Raw genomic sequence first — 22,997 nt, forward strand, 5'->3', positions numbered from 1 at the left:
CCAGCGTTAATTTTCAATTTACCGGCGATAAAAATCTTTCCTCCGAGCTAAAGAATAAATCAAGCTCTCTCTTATACCGTATTTACCGGATTATTTACAGGATGACCCAATATAAGGGAAAGCCTTGAAATCTTGAAAGATTTTCTACCGGGCGCTAACTTTGACTACGGAAAATGCAGATATTTTGAGAAGATGTAGAAATTCTTCAAGAAATTTGTTCAACATTTTGCTTTGCATCGACTGATCTCTTTCTCAAAGTTGCCTCTCGATTTTACACAATTTTATCTTGCACTTGTAAAGTGCAAGATAAAAAGATAAACAACACGATTGACAACAGCACATATCGACTGATCTCTTTCGCAAGATCGTATCTCGAGTTAACACAATTTTCGGTTTTTCCGCTTAAACGCTCACCAGAATGAGCGTTTAAGCAGAAAAACTGGAAATTGTGTAAAATCGAGATACGATCTTGTGAAAGAGATCAGTCGATATGTGCTGTTGTCAATCGCGTTTTTATCTTTTTATCTTACACTCGTAATTAAAGTAATTCTCAAAGACTCGCATCAGCCCATCTGCAATTCGCAGATTCCAGTTTCAGTGTAGAGTCTAATTAATGAAATGTTATTTACGCCATGTAATTTATGTACATGTTTATTACTTTCTATATATTATTTTAATTAATTGTTAATATTAATAATTATTAGTATTAATTACTTTATGTTAATTAATTGTTGCTACTTATTAACATTGTTGTGTGCGTGCTCCGATTTTTTAATTATTTTTCTGACACGGTACGTTAATTATAAACGGAATTACATGTAGAATTCCGACACTAGTTATACATTTAAAGCGAGTTTAAGTAATGGATTTCTAAGGCGTTCATCGTAATTTTTATCATCCATGTTTTCATTACGACAAGATATCCTACCCTTGGGAAAAGATACCTCAAAAGACTTTAAAACTCTACTCTAAAAAAATGAGAAATATGAAAAGTAAATTTGGACACTTTAAACTTTTATTTAAGGTAAATTTAAAACTTACTTGAAGAATTTAAGAAAAAACTTTAAGAATTGAGAAAAGTGTGTGATATAATTTGTGCGGTTTACTTCTTACGAGAAAGTGCTATGCCGCGCGGCCCTCTAGCGGGAACTTCGACAGGCTTGGCTATCTAAAAATTACTTTAAGTGTCCAAAATTACTCTAAAATTTCCCACGTAAACTTGTAACTTTAAGTAAACTCTTAGATTTGAAAGATTAATTTAAAAAATTTCCATTTCATTTAAAGTAAATTTTCCCAAGGGCTATCAGTTGACAATTATATCATAATAATAATGCGACCCAGTGTGAAATGATTCGTCGATCGATGTCTAAACGATGTCGATTCGACAGTCATTTCTCGCTGGGGACGGTCTATCATTCTTTTCTATAGACCCTATACGCTGCGCGCATTTCTCCGCTCGACTTAAATACTTGTTCAAATACACGCGGGAACGCTTCTCCGCTTTATCTTGGAGTCACACGAGCGAAGTCGATTTCAAGCTGCTAAAATACTCCCGCGATCCGGCGCGATTACGTGACGATTAAACGACTCTAATTAGAGCCGAACGCTCGGAACGCCCGGGCGGCCTTTAGAAAGTCGACGTGCCCGCCCATGGGATCTATATTCCGAGGCGATTGTTTCCCTCCCTACCTCCCTCCCCGTTGCTTAATATTTACCTCGTGTTAGGCCCGATAAATGGGTTAATTGCCGCACACGAGCTCCCTACCGCGGCTGCGTGATTTGAATGCGGCCGTCGCGTCGGTTCCATGAGTTTCTCCGCGTAAAGAGGTAAATAACCGCGGCGCGGCTGCAGTAAGCGCTCCCCCAAGATGCTTCCGGGGACATTCCAGGATGCTCAACACACTTGGCACCCGATTCTAATCCCGAGAGTCGCGCGATTTACGTTCCCAACCGGCGCGAGGAGGAAACTTCCGCCTCCCCCTCTTCCCCCGCGCGATTCTGCACGCCTCTGTGTTTAATAGACGGCCACGACGAAGAACCCATGTCGATGGTATGATTAACGATCGCCCGTCGTCCCGTCCGTTTTCTGCATCCGCATGCTGCATCCCTGATATTATTGGCCTTACTCTGGCTAGAGGGAACCTAGAAAAGAGGCAGGTAATTGTCCAAGATTGTAGGATGTTATCGATACGACGGACGCGCAAAGTAATTGTGAAGGAACAAGTCGTGATTACCGACTGTTTTATGTGACGAGTTCTCAGATAATGTAAGTGGAAAAGATTGGGTCACAAGAGATTTGCTAAGGAAGTTACCATTCATCAAGCTTCATAAAGTGAGAAATTTTTTTAAAAAGAAGAATACATGACTAATAAAATTCATAAGGCTCTAATGTGAAAACACAAGTACGAAGTAATAAAGGAGTAAGAGCCAAGGCGGGATGGTGTCTAGATAACTCTAATTTTAATTGAAATAAAACTTCTTGTTGATCCAACTGGCAATATAATTAAGTGTCACAATTGGCACGACCAAATATCAGGTCCTTATCAAGAAATAGGTAATTTCTTACCATCTTCAAAAATTGTGGCATGTTGGTTTGCAGTTCGGTTACTTGATAAGGACCTGATATTTGGGTCGAAACGTCGTACCAATTGTAACACCTAATTAATTATATTAATTAATTATATTGCCAGTTGGGTCAACAAGAAGTTTTATTTCAACTTTTATTCATCACTGGTGACTTTAAGTATACTCCTCTACTTAATTTTAAGTCTATTACGAAAAATAATTCCTCAGCCAGGGCTTCAACCTGGACTTCCCTCTTGCTAGGCGTCTCACCAATTCGACCGCCTAGGCATGTGATAAGAATATGGTAAAAGAATTTCGTTCCAGTGTGAACACTAACGTTAAATCAACGTCGAATCGGCGTGTTCTCACTGGGATTTCACGAGTGTATTGAAGTGGTGGCAGTCTCGCCCCGGTTTGGCCGAGGTCTTACTTTCAACTCTATCTGACAAATACGAAAAATCCGATGCACCAACGCATTCGACACGCCAGATTTCCTCCTTACTTCTTGTCTCCGGCGCGATACTAATATCGGCGCAACGTCAGCGGTTCGCGCCGCGCCGATGCGATTATGAGGAGGAAACACCGCGTCACGGAGCCAATAATCTCTCGTCGAGCAGCAGCGTCTTGCGATATCCAAAAAATGATTATTCACTGCTCCCTGATTGATGGACGTTGAAAGCTACAATTTTCCAGCGTCTCCGCGTGCAACCATTAGGCCGCCACCGGTGGCACGCGACCTCGTTGCCTTAATCTAACGTGGTTTCCGATCCCCGGTCATTGTACTCCTCTGATAATGCGCCTGATCGTGCACGTCGCGATTTTCCTACCCCCTCCCCCTCCCCGAGCGTTATCTCGAGCGATCGATTGTCTTCCCGGCGCGATGTATCTATTATCTCGCGCTGTTGCATACCGTTTTCCCACCCCGTTTAATCTCGACGTGCGTGCGCCGCCCCGCGCGATAAATAAGCAACGCGGAGGTACACAGCGATACACAACGTCACACACGGACTCCCTCACTTGTGATTTGAACAAAAAAAAATTGCTATTTAAATAAATAATTTCACGTTATTATAAGCGCGCAAATTTTGCACGCGAACGTTTCCTCTTTTTACAGAGCGGCGGGGGCGCGGGGCAGGCCCTCGGTCAAAATGACGCAGATAAAATTACGAATTTTTGCGAGCGGCTTTTCAAACTACATCGGTCGTCGAATTTGTACTTCAAATATACAATTCCGCGGGACAATCGAATTTTACATTGTAACAAAGTATACACGCGCCCGCTCCGCGCGATGCTCTCTGTAAAATTTCCCACACGTATCCGGGGGTATCCCCGAGGCGTCAAACACACACACTCCCCCTCCCCCTCCCGACTGCCTGTATATTGACAGTTTCAACGACAGAGTCAACGTTGCGCTCGTTGTTGCCGCTGAAAGCTCGTCCGTGCGGCGGTCGCCGATTTCATATCCACGAATATTGTGTCATGTTGAAGATAGTAGCCTTGACTTTCCACTCCTTTACACGGAGGGCAAGTTTTACGCTCGCAACTTTCTACGCAATTCGGCGCCTCTCACCGGCGACTCCACCCTTCCGCCGTATCGTCATTATTTCCGATTAACGGCCTGCCGCTTCCGGCATTCCTGAACCTACATCCAGAAGAAAGATTGATTTAAATGAAATAAATGAGAGATACGTTGAAATCATGTTTCTATGATGAGTAACTAAATAGGCTCGTGTTTTTGTAAAATCATAAAGGAAAAAGCCAATAATAGAACGAGCTACTAAAAGGTTAAAACTGATAGTTATTGTATATTCAACTAGGCGACTCTAAAGAAACTTTCACGTTCCTTTGAATCTGACTAAATTTTTATTCCCTTGTACTAAAGCGTTTGCTAGATTTAAAGAAATAGATATGAATTCTCTTAGAGATTCCAGTTTTACCCATGGGAAAATATACCTTAGAAAACCTTAAAATTTTACTTTAGAAAAATAAGAAATATGAAAAGTACATTTGGACACTTTAAACTTTTATTTAAGGTAAACTTGAAACTTACTTTAAGAATTTAAAAGAACACTTTAAGAATTGTGAAATGTAATATAATTTATAATACCGCGTGCGGTTTTTTTTTACGGGCAAGTGCTGTGCCGCGCGGTCCTCTAGCGGGAACTTCGACAGGCTTGGCTATCTAAAAATTAGTTTAAGTGTTCAAAATTACTCTAAAATTTCCCAAGTAAACTTTTAACTTCTTTAAGTAAACTCTTAGATTTGAAAGGTTACTTTTAAAAACTTTCATTTCGTTTAAAGTAAATTTTCCTAAGGGATAATCGAATAAAATTTTGATTAAGGTAACGAAATCATTTCTTTGAAATTAAATAAAAGTCTAGTAAAGTCAACATTCAAAGAAGATTTGTTTGATTTCGAAGAAACTCTTTCTTCTGGGTGTGTTATCTCCGCCGGTTAATTCGAAGATAACTACTCCTCGAATGCACGACGTTAATTTATCGAAAACATAGACATAGTAAATATATAATAGACTGAGCGTCCCATTGAATAAGCTGAAGCTTGTGAAGAGAGAGGGAGAGAGAGAGAAAGAGAGAGAAGATACAAGAAGACTTTCTTTCTCTGTCTTACACCATCGTAGAAGAAAAGAGTCGTGTCTGCACAATATTACACAGGCATGATTCTCCCTTGTCACGATGGTGAGACAGAGAAAGAAAGTCTTCTTAAATCTTCTCTGTCTGTCTGTTCACAAGCTTCAGCTTATTCAACAGGACGCTCAGGCCGGTATTCATAGTCGATTCTTATTTCAAAATCATCTTAAGTGTTGTCTTAAAAGGCTAATACGGTTCTGTGGATCTTAAAATATAAGAACGGACTATGAATACCGGCCTCAGTCTATATTTACTATGTCTATGATCGGAAACTTCTTAAAAGAAAATTGTATTGTCTCGAGCACGAGGGGAGAGGGGAGGGATGCTCGAGAGCTCGAACAAGATTTCTCGAGTTCGTCTCGACTTACGGAACGCCGTTGCCGATAAGTCTTTTTTTTTCGAATCGCTTGCGCGCGACGCTTGTTATATCACAGCGACGATACTATCGCCTAGACGTAACGAGTTACGCGAGCGGGATATGTTAATTAGCTGATAATCGCGGTCGCAATTTTCAACCTGCGTTAATCTGTTAACTTAATGGTTCACACTAATTTTAGTTCGTGGCCATTAAGCCAATACACTTCTTCGCGGGTCGTCGAATTTGCGGCAGTGCTCGGCGCAACGCGTTCGTTAATTAGTCGGGAAATAAACGAGCGAGAGTCACGGATAAGATTCAGCCAACTGGTTTAAAGCTAGCTCCTGCCCGCCTTTTTCTGTCTGCAAAAACGGCAGTTCTAGTTATTTGCGGGGATGACTTTTCGCAGTCGTAAATTTTTATCGAGCTCGCGAGTAAAGTGTCTCCTCCTCGAGTTACGTAATGCGGGGTCCACAATGCGAGTCTCAGAGTCGCAGTCGTAAGAATAATGGATTGTATTTGGTCAATTCAGACGAACGCGTAAGAATTGACCTATCATAATCGATTATTCTTACGACTGCGACTCTCAAACCTGCATTGTAGACTCCGCATAAGGGGTCGGATTCCAGTCTTAATCAAATAAAATTTTGGTTAAGGTAAAGAAGTAATTTCTTTGAAATTAAATGACAATCAACTATAGTAAGGTCAACATTCAAAGATACTTTGCTTGATTTCAAAGAAACTCTTTTCTGGGTGTGTTATCCCCGTCGGATAATTCGAAGATGACTACTCTTTGAATGCACGACGTTAATCTATCGGAAATTTCTCAAAAGAAAATTGTATTGCCTGAGCAGAAAGCTTATCGTGACCGTTTACGATTCTGTAGTAAGTCGGTGTCGGAAGTCAACGCACAAAGAATTGTCGTAGACGTATGTCGCCTTGCCGTGCGATGAATGCGGTATACGTTTACGACAATTCTTTGTGCGTTGACTTCCGACATCGACTTGCACCTTACTGCGGAAACATAAACACTTGCGACAATCTTTCTGCTCAGGCCCTAAGGCTGGTTCGACAATAGACGCAGCAAGTCGCAAGAAATCGATCAATCACAGCCAAATATGAGAAAAATAATCGACTGTCATTGGCCGATTTCTTGCGGCTTGCTGCGTCTATTGTCGAACCAGCCTTAAGCCCGTATCAGACTACGGATTGAGATTGAGATTGGATTGAAATTTGACCAATTATAGTAAAAGTTACTAAACTGGAGATTGGTAAACTTTACTGTGATTGGTCAAATTTCTATCTAATCCCAATCGTCTATTGTAGAACCAGCCTAAGGCCGGTTGTACATTGGTTGTAGTGTCGCAAGGGTCGTAGACTGGTTCTAATTCAACGCTGATTGGTCGAATCTATGATTTACGACGCTTGCGATGCTACGATACGATCAATGTAGAACCGGCCTAAGACGGGGACGACGATGTGTCGCTGGAGATGTCGATATTCCCTTAAACATCTACGTTAGACTCCGAGCCTGCAATTTCAAGAGAAAGAAAAGAACGACGAAGGAACGCAACTGTTTCATTCACGCGCATAATGTAATTGGAACGTTCAGCAGGAAAACGATGTTTTTAAGATTTTCTCATGAATGCGCGAATCACGTGTGCGCTTCCTGCGTAAACCAAGCCGCGTTTCCCATCACACGGATGACTTCCTGGCTCGGTTTTTTTTTCCTTATCGCGCCCACCTCTCAGCGCCTCTTATAGTTTTCTAACAATCGCTCGTATTTGTCTTCCCGTGCACAAAGGTTAATTGCAATCAGAGGGACCGCGTTAACGATGTCTGGGGACTTGGTGTTCGCGAGAAGCGAGTTTCTCCGTTTGCGACAATGAAATGTAACCTGAGGCCGAGCTAATGGCGCAAAACGCGTTTAAGGCAGACAACTTTTTGATTCAACTAGCGATGATTGGAAGCAGAAACGTTTTAGCACGCGATACACATACTGTAGAGAGGGAGAGGGAGAGGGAGAGAGGGAGAGAGGGAGAGGGGGAGAGAGAGAGAGAGAGAGAGAGAGAGAGAGAGAGAGCTTTGAAAAAAAAAACATTAAAATAAAAAAGGGAAGAAATAAAAAATCCTCCATGAAAGATAAAAAGGATAAAATGCACGCTTTAAAGCACAAAATAAAATCGCGTTGCATGCGATAAAGTGTAAAGCCGTGCTCACTTCCCCGTGCTGCCCTATGACGAATATTTCAAAAATAAAAATTGTCGGTTTTTTCTCGCTTTCCGAAACTGCCTACGAAATGATCCGCAACGTCGGGCGAATTCTGTGTACAATCGTGCAACTTTTGCATGAAATTTTTAATGATCGCCCCGATGTATTCCGCAATTCTTTAACATACTGCTCCGAGTTGCGACGCTTGGGAAAATTTACTTTAAATGAAATTAAAGTTTTTAAAAGTAATCTTTCAAACCTAAGAGAGAGAGAGAGTTTACTCAAAGCAGTTAAAAGTTTACTTAAGAAATTTTAGAGTAATTTTGCACACTCAAAGTAACTTTTAGATAGCCAAGCCTGTCAAAGTTCCCGCTAGAGGGCCGCGCGGCATAACACTTTCTCGTAAGAAGAATGCCACACGCGGTTTTACAAACTATATCACATACTTTTCACAATTCTTGAAGTTTTCTTTTAAATTCTTCAAGTAAGTTTTATCTTAAATAAAAGTTTGAAGTGTCCAAATTTATAATACTTTTCATATTTTTTATTTTTCTAAAGCTTTTAAGGCTTTCTAAGGTATATTTTTCCAAGGGTCCAGCGACAGAATCTGTCTCGGCCCGGGATGGCGATCGTTCGAGCGATAGATCGTTTTTCGGTCCCGAGCTCGTCTCCGCAGAGCGGGGTGACGGGAATTGCTCTAGGGGGTTCAATTAATATCTCTCTTCTACGGTCTAACGCGAACGCGCCGTACTCGCTCGCGCTCGCGTGTGTGCGTGCGCGGCGAGCGTGCGCGCGCAAACGGCAAAGGTGGCGAAGAACGCAGATCGCTAAAGGCGCTGTTCCGGTGACCTACTCCGCGATTATCACTCACTACGGCCGATCGTCGATGCAAGTGCGTGAGCGTTAACTAGCGTTGCCAGCTACACCGCGCGCTTCATGAGAAAAGGAGGACGCCGCACGCGGGGACGTAATCGCATAAATGTCGTCACGAGCCGTCTCGTTTCTCGAGCCCTTTCCCGCCGCGGTGCCGGCGCAGGTGCATTGAACCGACGTCTCTGCCCGGATCGCGATTCGCTTCTATGACCTCAGCACCGAATTACCGCGACTCCGTGTCACGGGCTGCGATTAATTTCTTCGCGCCGACGCGTGACATACATACGCGTGTCGTCGCGGCAATTAAAATGAAGCGAATAATCCGAGTCCCGCGATAGGATTAATTTTGCATTACCTAATGAAATCTTTCGAAAGTGGCAATTTACCTCGACTACCGTCGAGATGAGAACTTCCTCTGGTTATTAATACCTCATTCCGAGTACCATATGACGCAACAAATTGAATTGACCGCAGTCTGAAATTTTTTGATCCAACTTACCTAAGAAAGTTTTAACACGATTGTCATGAAAGTATATAATTTCTTGAAAGACAAAATATACAATTTTGTGTTGCATAAAATAATTTTTTTAGAGTCGCGTTGATATTTTTCCATCTTCTGAATGGAAAATATGCAAATTTGTCGAATTGTGTGCGAAACGTGGCGCATTTAATCGATGCGATAAAAAAAGATATTTTCTCTCGTCATACCCTTTGCCTCTCGTTATTAAGTGACGTTAGGTATAGAATTTCTCGAGAGATAAATTATACAATTTCGCATAAAATTTTGTTTTCGAGTCGCGCTGATATCTTTTCAACTTCCAGGTGGAAAATATGCAAATTTGTCGAATTGTGTGCGAATCGTGCACTGTAAAAAAGTATGTAAAATTACAACATAATAAGTGTAGCGATTACACTATTAATAACGAAAATATATAAATGTATGTATAATACTTTAAAAAAAATTTTTAAACTCTTTGTTATGTAAATACTTGTTTATACATGATGAAAAATTACAAAAAATTGTAAAATTTACACAATCAAAAGCAAGCAGTTTATTTATTGTATAAGGTAATAATTTTACTTACAAGGAGTAAATTTACTGACGTATATGCACCTTTAATAGATGGTCCCAATATTATCCACTATAATAATTGTAATTTTACATGTAATGTTTTTACAGTGTGGCGCGTTTAATCGATACGTTGAAAAAAGATATTTTCTCTCGTCATACCCTTTGTCTCTCGTTATTAAGTGATATGAAGCATATAATTTCTCGAAAGATAAAATAAACAATTTCGCTGCATAAAATACTTTTTTTCGAGTCGCGCTGATATCTTTCCAACTTCTGGATGGAAAATATGGAAATTTGTCGAATTGTGGTGCGAATCGTGACGCGTTTAATCGATGCGTTGAAAATAGATATTTTCTCTCGTCGTATCTTTTGCCACTCGTTATTAAGCGAATGATAAATCTGGATCGCCGGCTCGATAAGAGATATTGCCGATTTCTGGCAAGTGTCCGCGGAGAAAGTACGGCCAATCGAACGATGCTGAGATCGATCTGGGCGGCGAGGCGTGACCGATTCGCGAATCGAATAAATTCCTTGATCGTAAAACGCTCTTTGCTCGTTTATCCTATCGTTCGCGCATTTACCGTAACTATAGATTTTCTGGTTTTTTTTTCACCGCAGCTGCTACAAAGTATACGCGATATCTCTCTTAAGCGCGACTGTTATTTACGCAACTGTTAACGAGCCTCGAAACTTCGGAGGTTGTCAAACGTTAAAATATTAAAATATTAGCTAACGAGTTAAAAGCTCATGAATTAGCCGGCGCGATGCGAGTGTCACGATTGAATGTATGATAATGAAATAACAAAAAAAATTGTTAAATAAATACGACACACTTTTGTCGAATATTCGGCAAATGAGGGCATTGTTTGGAGCCTGCTTAACATATATTTCCAAGTTGTTTGCACAATCGTGGCCCGGCGACTTTCTTATCGTGACGTCATACATTTATCGCGACTCTGGTTTGTGAGGAATTGAGCCTTCCAACAGTGTTTTGTTACCTGTTCCCTTGTGCGCGCCACCCTTGCAGGTTACGTTATCTTGCATAGTTTAAAGCACGTGGTGCAGGTTTGACGTCGCCCGAGACAGGCGCACGCGGCATGATTGATCTCAACGGAGGCGCAGATAGCGGGGAGACAACTCAGTACAATGATTCCTTAACGTTACTTGCACGCGGCAAAATACGGCGAGAAAATAGCACGGTATTTATCACCCAAACAAACTTGCAAACAAAGCAGGCAAGGCAACCTGCAATTAACCATCTCCGGCGAGCAGCAGGGGAAGCAGGCAACGGTAGAAGCACGCACAATAGACTGCAAGGAAGCTGCCCTTCCTGCCCAAGTGGAAATTCTTGTTATGCATTGCGCTAACTGATCTTACTTCATTTCTCAAATAATGCGCCAACTTTATGCTGCGCAAACTCCTTTTCCGAAAATTCCCCTTGTGCCGAACGTGAGGCAGCGTCGGGAATTGGAAAAGACTTTTGCAAAACAATCTCGTAAAAAGGATCAAACGTTTTCTGAAAACGTACAAGTAAACGATATGGTATTCTGTCGTTTGAGGACGTCGCGAGCGTGTAATTCGGGTGTGATGGCTATGCTAACACGCGGGCGGCGTGGAATTCTCTACGAATGTTTGCCAGGTTGAAAAACAACCTTGACCCACTCGTGTAAATGCGTGTATTCGATCGTTATATCTGAAAATAGTATTTTACGATCAACTCGCTCTCGAGCGAACAATTCATTTTTGCACGTTCAAGCCACAACCGGCACAATAGAAACGCATCGTTGCACCGTGCTGACGTAAGAGATTTGGTCATAGATCTTATTGACTGAGGCGCTCGTCGCGTTTTTGTCTTACGCGACAATGGCTAGATGGTTGCGAAAGCCCGGTTGTTAAAATAAATATACGCAATAGGGAATAATTTACAAATTATGAATTGCATACCTTAATTTTTTACTATGAACAATCGTAACGCAATTACTTATAGCATTTCTACTTACAATATTTCATTGTTCCGATTCGATATCGAAAGAGTCAGCTTCGTACATTTAACAGATTTAATATTTAATTCTCGATTACAGAACAGAAATAAAAAATCTCCTTAATTGCATTGCCATTGTTTCATCATTCTTGAGTTAGATTCTTTGGGCGAAATTAAAAGTTAAGGGGTTCTTCCACTTTAACGGCCCAAAAACTATGCTTATCTTTAACTTTTTTTTTCACAGTAAATACATCGTACGATGAAATAAATCTTTTTGGGATTTATTAGGGCATTCTTAAATAACTCAAAAAATTTTGTCACAACTTAAACAATTTTTTAATTAAGCGTTTTCTACACCGTTCGAATGGCGTGTCAAAACTTTTTAAAACTTTTTTCAAACTGGCACCATTTTGTTAATTTTTAAATAAAAATTCTTAATTGAGGTTCGGGACATAGCGACATTCATATAATTTAAGAATCTTTTTGATTTTTGTTTCAGGTAAGCCTGAATGATAAAAGTCATCAACGCAGCGGACTTGCGTCTTTTTTGACACGCCGTAGAAAACGCTTAATTAAAAAAATCGTTTAAATTATGACAAAAAATTTTTTGGTGTTATTTAAGAGCGCCCTAATAATTCCCAAAAATATTAATTTTATTGTATGGTGTATTTACTGTGAAAAAAACTTGTTAAAGATAAGCATAGTTTTTGGGCCATTAAAGTGGAATGACCCCTTAAACAAAAATGAAATTCTGGAGCGCGACTGGCGCGAATAAAATTACTGTGGGACCGCGAGAAGTATTGTTGAATTTACGTACGTTTTGCGCAGGGTATTAAAGCAACTAACGAAATACCTCCGATTACACGGGCGCGTTATTTATGCGGCTCATCGCCGTGGCGCGGTGCTATAATAAATAATTTCGATAAAAGGGCTCCGTTTATCACGCAAATTCAATGGCAGCGCTTGCCCCGGCTCATGACCGCGGCTCCAATTTGTTTCAATTAAAATCGTAATAGAATACATTATCACCCCTGCGCCGAGCATAAATTCTCCCGTATAATCCGAGATATTCGAAAATATTTCTTTCGATTACGCGCGCGCACGCGCCCCACTGCAAAGGTGGCGAAAATCGCTCTCGCGATATTTTCGATATGGGCTACGACGTTTAATTTAACCGGAAGGAAAATATTCGTTAAAGCGGAGACCCCGAGGTCGAAATTAAGCGGAAGCTTTTTGACATAAAGTTAAAATGCTCGCGCTCATTTACACGCAAGAGGCGCGAGGTTCACAATGAGGAGCCACTCTGTAATCGAGGCTCGGTTGAAATTTCCGCCAAGGGAAAGTCGGCTGGACGTTCGTCAAAGAATACGCTCCTGCTACTGATTTCCACCTTTTCTGGGCCACCCTGCGGAGAATATCGAGACGGTGGAACTCTGTCGATGATCCGCATACCACACCGCCGGATGATCGCGGCGACTTACGTACCGTGCGTACACGCACGCACGCACGCACGCACAAGCGGTGTGTAGGCCGGAGAAGGAACAAGACACTACAAAGTGGCGTGCCACGGGAGTATGGACCTTGCGAGCGGTCAAAGTCGTGGCCTACTTCACTTCCTGGCTTCAAGAAACTTTCTCCTCGTGCCGCTCGTGCGTTCACGCGAGAACCGAGAGCGGCGGGGCTCTCGATCGGATACCGTCGTCCGATTCCCTGCGCTTCTTGTGTCTCTTAGGGTTTAGGCGAGGGGTAAATCGCTGACTAAAATCATGTACATACACCAATGCCTACTAATGCCCCGTGGGCATTGCTTTATCTTGTCTTATTTCATCTTATTTAGCTTGACGATGACTCGTTTGTCTACGAAATTTTGTCTTGTTTTCTTATTTGGTTCGTCAATTTATTCTTTGACTTTTACTAGATGGCTAATTAATAATTTTAATCTCTTATATTTTGTTCATTTGCAGTATTGTTACTTGAAAAGGACCTGGAGTAAGGTCGAAACGTTGTAACGAATTTAATAAAATTTGCCAGTTGGGTTGACAATAAGCTCACTGTTTTATTTCTTATCTACCTTGTTTTATCTTATTTTATTTTTATAATAGCAAGGCCCAATACCCAAACTAATGTACCCGAAAAATGCCTAGTAATGTCCAGTAATGCCGCATATCTGTACACCACAATGCCCTCAGCGGTCTACCACTCGGGTTTAGGACAAGGTCCTAAGGACGACCGTCGGTGGTCGCATTTATTTGCGGCTAAATATGATCGTGACCAGGGGCGATTAAAGCTTAGATGGTCGCGTTTAATGCTTTATGTAAAAATTAATATATTATGCGAAAGTATGTTGATTCGTTAATAGCGGTAAGATGAGTTCGAGATGTAGACTGTAGACACTGCCACGTGTAATTAGGTCATATGTAATTAATTTACACCCTTTGTACTTTGTGAGTTAATTAATTTCTTTATGAGAGGAAGGTGTACGCATGAGTCTTAGTTTAACTTTATTATTTGCAGGAAAATATATCTCTTGTTTATTACACGTTACACCCATTTTAATTATGCATTTTATTTTATGTGTACTTTTAATGTAGCGTTTTCTAGCAAATTTGATCCACGATGCTGAAAATGTAATCTCGACTCTTGTTTTTGGAAAATGGATCAAGTCGATACTTCCTAAATTATATTATTTTTAACCCGTACGTTTATACATGACATTTAATATCCGCATGAACACTGTTATTTTCGCTTTCCGGGCGATTTAAACGAAATCTTTTATTCTCGATATCCCTGGCGCTCTCTTTCGCAAAATCGGAATTGTCTCATCCAGTTGATACAGAAATAAATTTGAGGTCTGGTAAATCGAATCTACGACGTACTGGGACGGATAATCTCGACTTTTGTTTCTGGAAAATGGATCAAGTCAATACTCCATAATTTAATTCGGTCGAATCGGACGACGATCCGTGACCGCCCGGTGGAATCTGATAGCCCGCTGCTAAAAACGATCTGGTTTCGTCCTGATTTTTGTTGATCGGCCAACGTACAACTAAAAGTATTATTCGGAACGTTCCATTGGCCGAGTATCCGCCGTGCATCCGAGTATGGGCCACGATCCATAAACCATGTGTACGAAGCGTGCACCACTCGCTCGCGCCAGGCTCGATAATCCGCGGGCGACCGGCTCTTGCGCGCGACCGGCAGTAAAATATCCCCGCGAGTGCCGGGGAGAACACCCGAAGGAATTGGTGTCGTAAAGGTATCCTCGGCACTCTTGGCGCATTATCGCCAATTCTCGAGGGACTCGGAGGCCGACGAGTTTCACCGATTATCTCGCGTAACCCTCGCGCTCGCCGTCGATCGCGCGATATCGTCTCGATGTCCGATTTGATGCGTCCGTTAGTTCACCTCGGGAAATTACAGCCGACTGCCGGCCGACGGGTTTCGGGCTCCCGATTGTAACCCGTTCAGGGCCAGAGAACGCCGCCGATCGCTATGTTCTGATTGCTTGAGGAATCAGAGCGTCCTCTTCGTGCTGGTCGGGCTGATTCGGATTTCGCAAGTCACCGTGATCTACACGGTGTACCGGCGGCAACAATATACTGGTAATTAGCTACCGTCGTACGAGATGCCTATCTCGTACCCGTTTGTCTCGTTGAGGAAAGTTTGATGACGCGAATTAATATGCCCCTTTCGTTCCACCTAGCATAGTGCGCTCGCCGTTTAGCGAAATTATCATACCGTTTCCTCGGCAAACTTTATGTGCAATTTTAACATCGTGTTTACACACAATCGCCTTTAAGATAAGAATTGACGATACAATAATAGAAAATCAAAGCTGAGATTAATCATGCGATGATGAAATAAAGATCAATTAATTCTCGTTACCAATATACGCACAATTGGCGAATATAAGAGGCGAGAGGTACGATTATCGCGAGCGTGTATAAGCGCGCGCTAATGTGCATGAAGGGAATTTGCGAGCGAGCGATTATGGGCCGCTCAAATTGATGGATATACGCAGGATGAAACGAATCTAACCGTCGGCGAGCGAGCATTCTGTTTGCGAACGTCGGGTGAACGTCAATCGATTCAGGATGCACTTCGCAAAAGCTGCGGGAGTGCTAGATGCGATTCTCCCCGCAGTATCGATGCGGCTCGAATTCCATTGCGAGAAAAGCCAACTGCAATGCCATTGTTGGCGAATGTACCGGCTCGATCGCATTACGGAACTTGGAGTGCAAAAAGAGAGGGCCGCGGCACTTTTGCAGCGGTTGTAAGGCCAATCCGGGGAAATAAAGTGGCGCAAAAATTAAGTGACCGCAGATTATAGGACGAAAGAGGCGATAACGTTGTGTAATTCCTTCGGAGGTCGGCGGTCCAATTCGTAATAAAGAGAATGTACTTTTTTCGTTAAACAAGAAATCGGATTTCGTAAGGGGAATACGCGATATGAGAGAAGACAAATCGTAACAGGCTTTATAAAGGTGAGTAAAGTATATCGGTTCCTTTTAACCTCGATCCTTTTTCTTTTTCCGGCGATAAAACTGGGCACTTTAAGTTGCGTTCGTATTGCGCGTATTGTACGTTCCCTAAATCGTTTTCTTTAATATTTGGAACCATTTTTCTCACGACCCACCCTAACGCGCTGCAAACTTTACAAGCGATTTAGCTTCTTCGCTGCAATAATAAAATTTTGTACCGTAATATAACGTTAACATTTTCAAGGGGGAAGGGCGTTTTGTGTTTCAAACGACAAGTTTCCTTGAAGATCGCAGCAGCGATGCGTGAGCGATGCGTGAGCGATGCGTAGAAAAAGGAGATGCGGGACGCTTAAGTGCGCTTAATTTTTGCACCATATTGGCGATTCATAAGCTCGTTCCCGTATAATGCTCGGGAGAAAATACTGGTAATCATTGTAGCATAATGACAGTCGTAACGGCGTAATGCTAAGAGTTTATCCGCCGTCACGGGAGGAATATAATTATCGCCGTAAGAGTTTCACTGGGTTGTAAACTGAGTAACGCGAGCAGAGATATCCTCGACCAGGCCGGCGGATCTTTCTCGAGATCTGCGAAAGACTCAGACTCGGGGTTGCGGGAATTTACAGAAGGGTGTTTCGAGATAAGTAATTGAATCGTGTATTGCCGAAACACCCTAAATCACTTTTTGACACTTTTGAGTTTTGACGCACACATTGCAATTTAGGTCAACTTGCATCGTTTAGTGAAACACCTCAAGTTCCTATACTCCATAGTGTTGTTTGCGTATTTTAAATATGACACATCTGATATTCTAAAGGCTTCTGAATGCATAAATGGACTCATGTGTACATTTACTAATCTACGTTTACCCATGTCACCAAAAAATACAAAAGTATCCAATTATCAGAGCAACAAGCATACACTAATAGACTACCGTTGCTGGAAGCTAAAATCGAAAATTTCAAGCTGCTTTTAAGGTAAGTGCCAGAAGAACATCAATTTCTATATTAGGACATAATTAAATATCATGGAACTAAGCAGCCTAGAAAGAATAAGTATTATTTTTCTAATATTTTGTGTTCCCATAATTTGTCTTTTTTTAAATAAACGTTAATTGCTAAATCTGGTTGTTTATTTTAGCAAGCCCCTAAGTCAATATTTTCAAAATTAATTTTTACAAAGTTACCAACATTATGTTACTTGCTTTCCTACATGTAAAATAAAATGTGTCATTGTCAACTAAGTGCAGCACTCATTTTCTAAAAATATTGCTGCAAACAGACGTGAAAGTTTTTTCATCTCCTGAAAATTTTCAAAAAGGGACTTAGGGTGTTTCAGCAATACACGATTTAATTATGTTTGACGTACTCCCTTTCATTTTACCTAATTTATGTACACTTGTGACATTAAAATAAAAATGCAGGACACTATCAGCGTTGTACATACATTGTTATTTACCCGATGCCTCGACAAGAAGTCACACGTTGCAGCGCGGTACGTTAAAACTGCAATCGATTATTCTGTGACATAAACGACAACGGCAAGATTAATAGTCCGCTTCCTGCGAGCGCAGGTCTGTAATAAGATGACAGCGCGAGATGACTGCCTGGCAACTATTCCTTTGCACTGTAATCTGAAGCGCGGTAAGTATAACGCGACTGAAAAGGCAGAAGAATTTAATAATCCCGACGCAATCTTCACTCGTTCTCGAGTATTTCCTCTTATAAAGGAGCGAGCTCCACTTAATGTGATCCTGAATGAAAGGCGTCGAAGAGGAAGGAGCGTATCGCGTCTGTTATCCTATTTACCTGTACAATCTCGACCATTCCGGATGCGTAGGATGCAGCCGGTGAAAGTGAGTCCAGGGGCGTACCCGTTGTCGGAGAAATTCGATTTGCTTGACGAGAAGATAGAGCGACGACGCGGTGCTTCTTCACCTTGCGAGAAAAGTAACATAATTGTCGACCGGTAAACGTTTTAAAGACGATGCTCAGTCGGATGAGCATTCGTCCTGGAAGGTCCCAGGTGCGAATACTGGTCTACTCCTAGCCCGTTATTTTCCTCGCCGGAAATTAAAGCCAGCACCACACTATGCGCGATTTGTGATTCGTATAATCGTGAATAATGTGGAGGAAAAATTCGCCGTTCGCAATGATTTTTTTACTAATATTAAAACTTGACCAACTGTAGACTTATGATACACGTCCTGTAAAAACAGGTAAAGGTTAAAAGTTGTCCAAGTTAACACGAACGAAACGACAAATAAATTACGGATGATAAATTGCGAATCACGAATAGTGTGGTAAGTAATAACGAATGTCCAACGAATTTCTGCGAATCAGGAATCACAAATTAGTGTGACGCTGGGTTAATAAGTGGCGCGTCTTAGTGCCTACTTCCCCGAAGATGCACCCCTATTTATTACTATGGATCGGTTTAATGGAAACCCATGCCGGGCTATTTCTAGCAAAAATTACCAGGAGGAGGATTTGATCAAAATCTGATGAACCCCAAAACTTTTGTTCCAAGCATTTTTTCGCAAAATGTATCGTTCCGAAAATAATTCGCCGTAACAATTCCCATCCCTAGGGGTCGAGGGATGATTTCTATCCCTAAATTGCGCAATTAGCCGAAACAAAAAAATACGTGTTCCAATATTTTTTGGTGTTCAATAAGTGTGTCAAGTTTCAGTCAAATTGGTGAGTAATAGTTGGGTAGTGTTACTTGTTAGTGTCTACTTCCCCGAAGATGCCATGGATCTTCCCCGAAGATACCATGGCTTCCCATTTATTACCATGGATCGGCCCAATGGAAACCCATGCCGGGCCATTTCTAACGACAATTACGAGGAGGAGGATTTGATCAAAATCCAGATTGGTCACGTCATTTACAGCGTTTCTCGTTATGGAGCGTGAACCCGGATGCTTTGGTTCTCGAGAACGCTGCACAGCTTATCGATTGCATCACTTCGTAGCCGCGTGACGTAAATTTCGATTACCTCGAAGGCCCGCGTCGCGGGACTTTCGAGAAATAATTTCGTAACCGTAACTTTCATTGACGTCATTCTATATCCGGACATCCGGCGGTCGTCGCGTGTCGCCGAGACGCGCGAGAGGCGAAGCGATAAAAGTGAAAAGTGAAAGCAGGCGGTAGCTCTGCTTATAGATATTGTCATGCGAGAGGCGCGGTATGAGAATAGCGACGAATTATCGTCCCTTTCACCCGTTCGTGTGCGCGGATTAAAAATACGTACCGAAAGTATTATAACGCGCCGTTTTATACTTTCGTGAACGGGTTACTTCACCGACACGCGCGATTTCTCCGTGACAAGTACGCCGTGAGACGATCGCGGGTACGTTTCTCGAAGGAACGAGAAATAAAGGGCGCTTCGCTAATTAAGCTCCGGAAAGAATGGGACGGCCCGTGAAAGGATTAAACTTGGTTTTGCGATAAATTCCGATGAGAAGCGACACGACCTGGATTTAAATCTCCCTGTTTCTTGCCGCCGACCTTTACGGCGAACGGCAAGCTGGTGATGCAGGAATGCGAGGAGAAATATTCACCGAGTGGAAATGGGGTTGCGACGGTGAATCATTGTCACGCAAATGCGTGACGGTAGGCGGTCGGCCGGTACAGAAAATTGACGCGCGTGGGTGGTGAAAGTGAGCGTGTCCGACTGGTTTAACGACGTCGTCATCGCGCCGATGTTAGAAAAGCGAAAATGGAGCGCTTTTTAGTGACGTCAACGTAATCGGGCAATGAGTCGGTTTTTCCATTTCTGATCGTCGATGAATAACGCGACGCCTTCCCTCCGAGAGAAAGTGTGCGCGGTTTTTAGTACGCGCGAGCTAGTTCAATGATTGAACAATTGCCGATGACGATTAATTTTCTTTGGCGGTTTTTGCATCGAATTGCTACCTCCAGTCTCGCAATTTTTTGCAAGCCTTGTGCCCGTCGAGACGAAAAAAGATCAATTAAGTTCGTCCGAAACCATCGCTACAAAAAACAAAGGAGAAGTTTCTATCAGTCGAAAATATCTGGATCGCGTGTCAGTTATTTAAAATGAAATCCGGGTTCGGCGCGCGCAATTACGCGAAGAAAGGGTTTTCGATGAACGCGAATTAACGGGATGACACGAGGAAACGTGGCGGTATTGTGCAACCTGCGAGAATTACAATTCACGGCGCGATAAGAGTGCCTCTAACATTTCACCGGCTCGCCGTGAGATGCATACGCTACGGCCAGGCATAGATACCTACTTTGCTAAATACCATCCTTCGCCGTGGATTCGTGGACTGAGCGACGGTCTGGGTTCACTAATCCCGGGTTAGCGGCTCGCTATCCCTTTTTAAATTGCAGACCTACATGCAACCGTGCCGCGGAGAGACGGAGAAAATTTAGTTAAACGGCGTTAGAGCGATACTAGCGCATCCGGTCCTTGGTCGTATTACCGCGTGAATGCTGCGTGAAATGGTACCATTCCGCGGGGATGGCTAATTTTAGTGAAAAGTAGTTTAAGCCGAAGCGAAAGAGAGCAGCTGCTCTCGCGAGCCTCGCGCCTCCGCTATTTTACGAGACGACGTCCACTTCTTCTGGTGAATTTTTTTCGTACCATCGCGCTATCAAGCGCGCGAGTAAAGCCGGTTTATTTTACGACTGGCCGAGGCAACGGCGTGTCTACGTGTGTTTTCGGTTATAATATCGCGAGATACGATTTGGGGCAAGATTAAATTTTTATGGTAGATCCCAGGGTGGTAAAATGACTGACGGAACGTCATAATAAATGCTCTCGGATTACCATGTTTCCATATTTATGAGCCGCTTTTTTTTGACAACTGCTAGGACGTGGCTAATTGGATGTAATTTTTTTGACACGACGCGCGGCTTCGACCGCTGGGAGGCAAATTTTTGCCGAGTCCTGCAACGGCTCCTCTACTTTCGCGATCATTTCGCGATTGCACGTTACCGCGCGCAGCGACGTGAATACCGGTGGTACGAGACTACTTTCTACCGTTCGAAGAGGAGCTTAACGCGAGTACGATCGCGCGTCAAGGGATCTCGTGTATATCAGAATTTACATATGACACGCGCGTGCGTGTGCGTGAGCCTAGGCGTCAGGTAGCGTGCACGTGCACGCCAGGCTATGTTACAACGTTAAACTTCTCATCGCCGGGCCGATTAGCATATAGACACACTGACACACTAAGATCCCGAATCTACGGATCGCCCTAGAAATTCTGATCCTCCTTCGAGCCATGAATATTAGAAATTAAAAACGAGCGACTGTTGACAGTGTCTTATTAGCATTTATTCGCCGCTTCTACGATATTAACTGAGTGTTAAGAGAACGAAAATTTCCTTTCTTTCCTGCAACACAGCGGGATGAGACAAGCTCGATTAAAACGCTCCAAAAAAGAAGCTGGAAACTTTCTTTCAGCTCGCGCGAATCTCGGTGTATCTCGCTTCTTTTATCGTTTGTAAAGTTTATCGCACCGAAACGCAGAAGCGTCTCTCTCGGGATCTTTCTGTAATCCCTGTGCGAACTTCGCGGTATTCTATTCCGATGGTGTTGCAAACTTTGTGTGCTCGCGACTCATTCGTTCTTTAGACAACAATTGACCCATTAATTTCTTACCACTAGTAGCGACAAAGTATAATAAAAATTAGTCGTTTCAATTTGTATAGGGAGAAGATTTAATAATCTTTTTATACTTTCATGCATATCATTTTTATACGTTAAAATAAATGACTGATTAACCTTTAGAGGAGCAGTTCTTTTCCATGTATTTCATTTATAATTTTCATGCATGAGTTAAAGTGTTGAGCCAACGGCACACGATACTATTTTTCCTACTGGATCGCTTACGAGAATCAATAAGGATGTAGAGTCTTAGATCAGGTGATTTAAGGCTAAATTCGGATTGGCTGCCGTAAGCGATCCAGTAGGAAAAATAGTATCGTGCTCCGTTGAGCGACCCTCGTTGAGTCTTCCTATCCCCTAAAGCTTAAGAAAAATAGTAAAGGACTGAAACAAAATTTGATGCAGATAAATTTTCAATTTTGGTTAACGTTGTTTCCACAAAACCAACAATTTCCCTTATGTCTCAAGCAATAGTGAAGACAGCCAGTAAATTATTTATTCTTAAACGCGAGTACGAAGTTCACGAAGTTCGAGTGTCAGAATTTCTTCAAAATACCTGCCGATAACTCTTACGTGACCCCTCAATAGGTCGCACAGTTTGCGCGCCGTTATTCTGCTCGATTGAATTTCGTCAAGGTCTTGTTCCACGATTTATCCTCGTTCTACAATAGGTGGAATAAAGCGCGTCAGGTGCACCGCGTCTCGCGATCGCACGTTGCCGTAACACGCGTCTTGAGCGCCGGGCGCGACGAAGATTTATCCCGCACTCGTCGTAATTACCGGCCGGTTCCTTTCGTCAAGGTTTGGCGAATGCACTCTACGCCGCGTGTTCCTGTTCCCTCGCGTTACCCTGCGTCGTGCCCGGGCGGTGAAAGAAACGACGGAAGAAAGTCAGCGATTCAGTGACCCAAAATTACGGGCGCGTATAGGTAGACACCGCGAATCGGCACGCTCGGCTGGTGTTTGTAATAAACGCCCACGAAGCGATTGTCTTCGGGGAATCGTCGAGAGATCTCCTCTCGCTCGCGGATAATCGGCCGTGACCAGATGCGCCGCGTCGATCGACGTGTGTACCTACTTCGAACGATCTCTCCGCGGGTCTCGCTACACCGAGAGCCCGAAACGTTCGCCGGCCGCGTGAATCTTTCCACGTGGGAAGATATTTATCGA

The 22,997-nt window shown here is 42.6% G+C and overlaps 1 protein-coding gene across 1 annotated transcript; it reads right to left on the reverse strand.

Moving 5' to 3' along the window:
- Nucleotides 1–1,708: 1,708 nt before the first annotated feature.
- Nucleotides 1,709–18,469, reverse strand: LOC105569946. Its single transcript, XM_012026823.1, has 2 exons — nucleotides 17,995–18,469; nucleotides 1,709–2,142 (listed from the first exon to the last, which is right to left on the reverse strand). The coding sequence occupies exons 1-2, from the start codon at nucleotides 18,190–18,192 to the stop codon at nucleotides 1,939–1,941; spliced, it is 402 nt and encodes a 133-aa protein (XP_011882213.1). The 5' UTR covers nucleotides 18,193–18,469; the 3' UTR covers nucleotides 1,709–1,938.
- Between the last annotated feature and the right edge of the window lie 4,528 nt (nucleotides 18,470–22,997).

This window comes from Vollenhovia emeryi, unplaced genomic scaffold (genome assembly GCF_000949405.1).
Source record: "Vollenhovia emeryi isolate VEMERY1.0 unplaced genomic scaffold, V.emery_V1.0 DF939122.1, whole genome shotgun sequence".
In the NCBI taxonomy this organism is placed as follows: domain Eukaryota; kingdom Metazoa; phylum Arthropoda; class Insecta; order Hymenoptera; family Formicidae; genus Vollenhovia; species Vollenhovia emeryi.

Excerpts from the sequence above, each read along its gene's own strand:
- LOC105569946 (XM_012026823.1), bottom strand. The coding sequence starts at position 18,192 with ATGCTCATCCGACTGAGCATCGTCTTTAAAACGTTTACCGGTCGACAA. Across the intron at positions 2,143-17,994 it reads GAATGGTCGAGATTGTACAG|GTTCCCTCTAGCCAGAGTAA; the intron begins GTAAATAGGATA and ends CCTCTTTTCTAG.